We start from the raw sequence: 8,239 nt of genomic DNA, 5'->3' as shown, positions 1-8,239 counted from the left end.
ATGATAACAGTACCCTGTGTCGCATATTGACTCTGGGTACTGTTGAAACAACCTCTGTGCATGGAGAGTTTAGGTAGCTGCTCTGCACTGTGCTGCATCGTTGTGGGGTCTACTTTACCATGTTTCACGTTGAATATGGGAGAAGAAACTAATGTGGTTAGGAGGGACTTCTCATTAAGAGCTAGTTACTGTCATTATAAATGGCCTGGATGACAGGCCACTCCAAATAGTTCCAGATTATCCAAAGTTAAGAAGAGACAAATGTCATCTACTTTGTGCAGAGAGTATCAGTTCATACATATTTAACATCCAGTTCTTTCTTCCCTAATGGGCTTCCAGATAGATGAGCATTGCATTCATCAAACACACGTTGGAGGCCTGTCATGGTGCAGGGCCAGTCTAAATGCTGCCTCTAACCAAAAAGGCATAATGAGTATTTGAATCTGTTACACTGACTGTAGTATGGAATAGGAATAGGTCATGGATGACAATTCAGTTGGTAAAATACTCTCTGTCCAATTTGAGGATGCACTAAGATAAAGAATTTGCACTTTTATTTATAATGAGCAGTGTTGGGACTAACGCGTTATTAAGTAACGCGTTACAGTAACTACGTTATTATTGTGGTAACGAGCACGGTAACTAGTTATTATGCCAAAACCAGGAACGCGTTAGTCGTTACTGGGATTTAGATAGGCTCGTTACTCGTTACTTCGTGTGGTGGCATCGCGGAGCTTCCACAGATTCAGTAACATTAGCAAGTGGTGGAGGCCAGCAGGTGGATGAAGGAGAAGAGACCCGAGGCTGCCGCCGGTCCAAGTGTGAACTGAACTTCAGGTAAGAAGTTATGACCTGCAGTCTCTCTGGGTCAGATATAAACCAAGTTTAGGTGGAGTTTATTTTCGTTATGCTGACTTTTTCCGTACTGCGTGCTAGCTAGCATGACGGAGTTTCTATACAGCTGGGTGGTGCTATGAAGTTACTGATGTTGAACTTTATTTTGTTCATAAGTTATTAGAGTTGCCAACCGTCCCGTCTGGTATTCAGAGAAAATATTACGCGTTTCTTATTGAGGTGAAAAGGAACAGTTTGTCCCGTAATTCACCTTCAATGAAAAAGACACAAAGCTGCAGTTATTCTATGTCTTTGCTGCACAGCTGCCTCTTCTTCTCTCATTCTCCCCCCTCCCTCTCCCGTTTCTACTTCAATCATGAAACTGATCAATGATCAGCTGATCGGCTCTCTTGTTTGTTTATCGCTCACTTTGCGCCGAAAGAGGAAACCAGCGGATAAACAACAGCAGCACGTTTAAGCTTGATCAGCTGTTGTTAGAATTTATTTAATATTAATTTCTAGTATCAGCTGGTGTTTGCTGGAGCCACAGCTGTAAAGCTGCTGGTCATGATGTCGGTTTGTATATCTGGTGAGAGGGAAACATGAAGATGAAACCAGGAGATGTCCTTACTGAATCATCAGAGCTGAACAGGTGATGGAGAAACAGGTTTACCTTTTAGGTGACATGGATGAGTTGAAGTTATGAACTGTTTCTGAGAGACAAATAACACCAGGATCCTTTTCTAAGTAGCTGACAGCTGGTAACTGTGCAGGGGCGGGTCTAGCAAAGTGTTGCCAGGGGGGCATGTAGGGCATTAACAGGGAGAGGGGGGCACAAGGAAATACTTTTCTTTCTTATTCTCATTTAAAATGTCTCGCTTTTAAAAAATAATTATCTGAGTCTTACAACAAACGATTGATAGATTGATGCATATATACCATCAGAACTGTGTACATCACTGTCACAACAGTGTTTGTTTTCATTCAAAGGCTTTATGATTTTTCCTATAATGGCGGCCGGTCTCTAGTCAAAATGTCCGGGCCAATTTTCTGTCCCAGTCCAGCCCTGTAAGCAGCTCATCTGCAGTCTGGTGTTACCTACATCTTCCTATTCAGAAGGCAGAAGTTCTGAGTACAATCGAAAGCACCACGACTGCAGTTTTTGTGTTGGATGTAAAAGGCGCACATGACGCTGTGACGTAGGCTAGAATCATGGCAGCAGTCAATGACGGTCCAGGCGTGGGATTTCTCTCGTGGAAATGTGCACATTATCTTTTCCTTTGGTAGGTGGCACAGTGCACTGCGGCAAGTAAGTAAGCTAGAAGACTGGCAAAGTTATGGAAGAAACACATTAACAAGAGAATTCTGAGTAAAACCAAAGTTACTTTCCCTAGTAACTAGTTACTTTAAAAGTAACGAGTAACTTGAAGTAACTGAGTTACTTTTGAGAGAAGTAACTAGTAATGTAACTACGTTACTATTTTAAAGTAACTTACCCAACACTGATAATGAGTACATAAATAAATACCCTGTTACTAAATTCTGCTCACCACAGTCTTTTTACCAATACAAGTAAAGATATTGGCAAATCAGGCATCACTATGGCTCTCGTCTGTGCCGAGAGTTGCACCTGATGCATGGACTCTCTGTGGTCCATAAACTATGTGCAGATCAAGTTGAAAATTCACAGCAGGCCAAAACGACCCTTAGGCTACTGGTCCTCTGATGGCCAGTCCACCACTGGTTATATGCATGTGACAGCACATTGCAAGGTGTAAGCTAGACAGCTGACAGGAACAAGTGCCCAACTAGCTTCAGCTCACTGTGTGACTATAGCAGCTCAATGTGAAGTCTAAAAACTCAGATCAGCATCCACCATGTTAGGAGCAGAGGGAAAGAGGCACAGGCAGAGTGATGCAGAGAGAAAAGAGGGATACGAAGCTAGTTTGCATGTGTGTGTGAGAGAGAGAGAGGACATCAGCAGATGGCATCAGTGTCTGTGAGGCTGCAACAAGAAGAAGACGCTAGCAGGAGAAAGAGGGAGGAGAACGTGTTTGTCGAGATACTTGGAGGCTTCAGGACGATACCTTTTAAAATTGAACAACAGAGCCGGGTGAGCCAAGTTATTTAGTGCGTCATTGAAAAATAATAACAGCCTACTAATTAAAAGAGGTAAGCCGGGTAATTAATTTCAGCTGTATCTATCACAACTGGTATTTTTCACATGATAAGGACTTTTGTTATATCCCAGTTGTTCGTAATTGTTGTGATATTTTGCACAATGAGATTATGATGTTTCATATGTGTACAGTCAAATTTTCTGCTAAAAACCCAGTTTTTTCCTAATTTGGGGATTTGTATCCTCTAAGGTTTGAAGCCTTGTATCTAATTTTTCTTTCCCCACCATTAACGTGCAGGACAGCATGCTGACTTTGCCATTTGATGAACAGTCCTCCAATCAAACCATCAGTTCAGTAAGGATGAGTTGGACCTCTAACAAATTAGTCAAATTGATTAAGCCAGAGATTGACAGAGCCCCAGAGGAAAGCCTTGATACCAGGAGGGAGGATGAACTGAGGGATGTTGAAGTGAAGGAGGAGGAAAGTGAAGCAGGAGATCCAGCTTGGCTCAGAAGAAGGGCTTCTCAAAAGAAGAAACTGAGCCACTCTTGCCTGGACCGGGTTCGACTACGACGGATTGAAGCAAATGCGCGGGAAAGACACCGTATGCATGGACTTAACAATGCATTGGACAGCCTGAGAAAGGTGGTTCCCTGTTATTCCAAGACACAAAAGCTGTCCAAAATAGAAACCCTCCGCTTGGCCAAGAACTACATCTGGCTTCTCAGTGAGATCCTGAGCACTGGCAAAAGGCTGGACTTGCTCACATTCGTTCAGACTCTGTGCAAAGGTCTCTCTCAGCCAACCACTAACCTTGTCGCTGGCTGTCTCCAGCTCAACACCTGCAGCCTCATCTCACAACCCGACGAGGAGTCATTGTCTCTGTACGCAGCCTATGATCACCATCCTGGTCCCGAGGCTGGGGGCTCCACCACAGCGGGTAGCGGTAGGTCTCTGCGGCCCTTTGGCTCTTTCTGCAGCCCCTTTGAGTCTGTAAACGACAGTTCCTCTCCAGACAGTTCTGGTTCTCTGGATATGGGGACTCTCAGCCCACCCTTCAACTTCAGTGGGCTTTTCACCCTCAAACACGAGGAACCGGTCGACTACCGAAGTTGTCACAATGGTCTCCGCTATTGTCCCATCAATCAGGCCTCCAGCTCAGACCTTGGTCCCTATGACATCCAACTCCGGGGACAGTTTTACCAGGTGCAGGGGGAATTAAACAAGCCTTTCCATAATTAATAAACAGCATATAAATGGATGAGTTCTTAAGAAGTTCAGTAGTGCCAACAATAACAGGGAAAAAGCTAGGGTTTGTGAGTGCATGATGAGAAAGTAGTAAGTCATCTTCACTGAACTGTCTGCGGACGACAACCTGTAATGTGACAGACACAGACGGACACACACACAAGGAAAACATGCAGAGTCCCATAATAATAATAATAATAATAATAATAATAATAATAATAATAATAATAATAATAATAATAATAATAATAATAATAATAATAACAATAATCTGTTAGCTACATAATGACTTTTTCTTCTTGTGGGCCAAATCGCTGAGGGTTTTACCCAAAACACATGAATACTTTTAAAATATCAGGGCATTTATCCAGAACTTTGCTCCCTGAAACTACATTTAAATTGAATGCACGGCCGTTTCCATGGTGTTTTTGCTGCAGCTGGCATGCTGGATGAACAGAACAAATGTGGTGTGATATTGTGATCCTCTCTGTTTTGCTTTACGTAGTAAATTATTATAAGGATGTCAAATGCATTTTGTGTGTTTCTGTAACTCCACTTTGTTTGTTTTAGCAGCTGCTGGGTGAATGTTTGATGGTGAGCTGTTGTTCTGCATTACATCTTTACCACATTTGTCACAGCTTTGTTTTCACTGACAAATACATGATGAAAATAATATTCTGCTGATAACAACAAGTCTCTGTTTCATTAATAATGTTTGGATTCATTGTGTTACACAATGATGAAAGTGTCAGTGTTTCAGCAGCTTTCCAGAGCTGACTTCAGGCAGGTATATACTGTGTACATGGACGTGTATGCTATGTTGAACTATGTGTACTATTTACTATCATTTAAAGTCTTATTATGTTCCTTGTGATTGATGTTGTGATTTGGCACTGTGTTAAATGTAATTAATTTGGCCCAAATAAATGTAACAACAATAGTTACTGTTTACTTCAGCTTAGCATTAACAATTATATTTGAAGTATTGATTCTTGAACTCTGCAGATATTTGGCAGATTCGGCTCCAGTGGTCAAAGAGAAGATTTACATGCACAGGCAGCACTTTGAGTGAAATGTAATTGTTAACTGGTGCTATGTTAATAAAACTCACACATCATAATGAATTGCATTTAAAGCAGTATGTGACTAATGTCAGATGTTACAGTGGTCATGCACTAAACACTGACGATAAACGTCTTCCCAGCTGTTCACATGCTCAGTACATTTAATGAACAATTTCCTCTTCCTACAATTTTTACATTACAAATTCAGCCCCAAAGGACATTGGTCCGTCTTTTTCACAGCAGATCTTCATGGACTGATGGAAAATGTTAAAGCTCTGATGTGAATTACAGTTAGAAGATGCAGAGTTTTCTCTGTTATTAAAGCAATGAATTGAACTTGTGATGCGTGAAGCTAGTCGCTGATAGAGGTTTCCAACAAGCTCCGGAGTCACAGGGTGACCAAAGCAGCAGGAAGCTGAATATTGCCAGGAGCATTTTAATAAGAAAGTACTCAGAGGCCCTCGTGGGATGTGGCTTAACAGCCAGTCAACAGGTGATTTGCATTTTATATCCGAATCACTTTGGGATGACTCGATATATCTTCCATGACCTCTGGACCCAGAAGACGCCATCCTGTTTCTGTGGTTGGCACTGTCCCACCTTTTGTTTTGGCAGGATTGTCGTGTGTAATCCTGTAAAGGTTTAGAGAAACACTGGGATACTTACTGTTATACATTTAAACTACTTCCTGTTTCAAAGCTCCAGTTTCCATCACACATCCACCCATCCATGCATTCATCTCATCATTCTTCTCTTCTGTTTTAACTTTTCAATTTTAAGCAAATGCCACACATGGAAGCTCTGCACTGTTTTCTTTTATTGCTTCTATTTTGTGATATAATTTTAATCTTGTGTCTTTGCCTTAGAAAAGCTCAGCTATTTTTTTGTTGTTATAACAACTTAAATATTTATCCAAAAAAGGGGAAAAAAGTTTGCTTTGTCTTTGTTTATCATGGACTGGGAAACCCAGCAGTACTTTAACTACAGGGGAGTAAGAGCCTGGCTTCATTAGAGGGGTGGAAGTAATATCAATCATCCCACTGGTCTGGGATCAGATACAGCACCAGGTCATGTCAAGAACACCATGTCCTGATATTTCAAACTAATCAATAGATTAGCAGCAACTGTAATGCAGTATTTGATCAATCGATCAATTTTATTTATATAGCACTAAAAACAACAACTGTTGACCAAAGTACTGAACAATAAAATAATCAGATAAAATTTAAAAGTTAAATAAAATGAAAGAAAATAATAAGAATAAAATAATGACAGACTCAGACAGAATTAAAAGCCAAAGAGTAAAAATGGGTCTTTAAACGAGTTTTAAAAGTATCCAGTGCTGGAGAGGTCCTGATATGTAGTTTATTCCACAGAGCAGTCACAGCAAAAGCCTGATCTCCTCTGTGTTTTAATCTGGACCTGGGGACAACTAGAAGCATTTGGTCCGCAGACCTCAAACATCTTGCTGGAGTATACCGATTTAAAAGATCAGAAAGATATATAGGAGCTAGTCCATGCAATGTTTTAAAGACAAGTGTCAAGATCGTGTAGCGAGGTGAGTATAGGGGATATGTGCTCTTGCTCCCACGTGCCAGTCAGAAGCCTTGCTGCAGCATTTTGAACCAGCTGTAGTCGGCCAATAGATGACGAGCTAACACCAGAGTAGAGGCTGTTGCAGAAGTCGAGGCGAGATGACTCACGGAAATCGCACGGCCCGTGACAATTCTGTTTATCACAGTCTTTGAGTTGATCTTCAGAGGAGCAAGCAGGTAGTTAACGGTTAAGTTCACATCAGGCCAAAGGCTTCCACCGCCAAGGACACACATAAATGAAATATGCTGATGATGTACAAACAGGCTCTTAAAGTGCTTGGTGAGTTGTTCACATGGGGATAACACCACCTTTGTGGAGAGTTCATTCTGCAGTTTACTGAAAAGCCGCTACAGCGCCGGTGGAGGAGCTACACTGGAGACCTGTCTGATGACTGATGGGGAAGGCAGCCAGAAGTGTGGTGCTACCAGAACATTCTGCAGCAAGTGCTGTTTGTGTTTATTTGTTTTATCTTTGTCTAACATTTAAATTTGTTTGATGATCTGAAATATTTAAGTGTTACATACCCCCCCCCCACACACACACACACCGCTGTACATGCATGCCCCAAATAGCCTCCGTTCTCACACTGTGACCAACCTCTGACATACCACAGAAAGCGAGAGGTAATGAACTCAAGGCTGTGGCAGCTTTGAGCCTCTACAAGTCTTTCACAGATAACTATCACATTTGCTGCTCTTACACAAAGTACACAAGAGAAGACCCCTGTGTAAGTGACCTAGTGGCTGTCACAGTGTGTGGCTGGAATGAATGACAGCAGAGATCCCACTGAGCCACACAGCAGCATTAATGAACGTGGGACTCATTGAGCATATGAGCCTGTGAGAGCTGTCGGTCTGTAAAAAAGGACATAGTACAAGAAATCCCAATTTCAGTTCATTGATTTAAAACGAGGTAGCTGAAGAAAATGATCCACAGCGAGGTCATACCTAACAATAACAACAGAAACCCCCACTGGGCAGGAGGCTCCTTATTTTGGGCTCTTTCAGAACATATCTGAGAGTGAGAGCAGAACACAGGAGACACGAGGGTTTGCAATGAGGAAATGTATCAACAGTGAAGAGCTATTTACAGGCACAGTGTATTTACAAGGCAGGACGTGTATAGAAACGCAGAGCCAGGACGTTATCAGAAGCCAGACTGGGCGGCACGGAGAGAGACCGAGAGGCGGGATGCTTCAGCCCCAATAAAGATGATCTCCACGGGTGAGCAGGCACACAGGCACTCCTGAAAGGACCATGCTCCGACACTAGACATGCGTCGCGCTGCTCCTTAAGAACGCTTCTGATGAATGCGTCTGGTGAAGAACAGGTGTGCCAGAGGCTCAGTGTAGCCCCGCCTACCTGTGCCAAAAAAGGA

General features: G+C 42.3%; 1 protein-coding gene across 2 annotated transcripts; it reads left to right on the top strand.

The window, feature by feature from the left end:
• The first annotated feature begins 2,791 nt into the window (after window positions 1-2,791).
• On the top strand, window positions 2,792-5,667 carry LOC147321350 (neurogenic differentiation factor 6-A-like). 2 transcript variants are annotated; one of them, XM_086305069.1, is made up of 2 exons: window positions 2,792-2,947; window positions 3,252-5,667. In XM_086305069.1, the coding sequence occupies exons 1-2, from the start codon at window positions 2,819-2,821 to the stop codon at window positions 4,194-4,196; spliced, it is 1,074 nt and encodes a 357-aa protein (XP_086161195.1). In that variant the 5' UTR covers window positions 2,792-2,818; the 3' UTR covers window positions 4,197-5,667. The 2 variants fall into 2 exon arrangements, with proteins under 2 accessions (XP_086161195.1, XP_086161196.1); XM_086305070.1 differs by having other exon boundaries at window positions 2,840-3,006.
• Window positions 5,668-8,239: the final 2,572 nt, after the last annotated feature.

The sequence above is a fragment of the Aulonocara sp. 'chitande type north' Nkhata Bay genome, linkage group LG9, assembly GCF_057382095.1.
Source record: "Aulonocara sp. 'chitande type north' Nkhata Bay isolate Kocher_YH1m ecotype deep benthic linkage group LG9, A_spYH_male_GT1.1, whole genome shotgun sequence".
NCBI classification, from domain to species: domain Eukaryota; kingdom Metazoa; phylum Chordata; class Actinopteri; order Cichliformes; family Cichlidae; genus Aulonocara; species Aulonocara sp. 'chitande type north' Nkhata Bay.
Note: the sequence above shows the minus strand (reverse complement) of the source record. Positions and strands in the feature narration are given on the sequence as shown.

Bases quoted from the DNA above. Each gene is read 5' to 3' on its own strand.
- LOC147321350 (XM_086305069.1), top strand. From the start codon at position 2,819: ATGGCATCAGTGTCTGTGAGGCTGCAACAAGAAGAAGACGCTAGCAGG. The intron at 2,948-3,251 runs GTGAGCCAAGTT...ATTAACGTGCAG, and splicing joins AAATTGAACAACAGAGCCGG to GACAGCATGCTGACTTTGCC.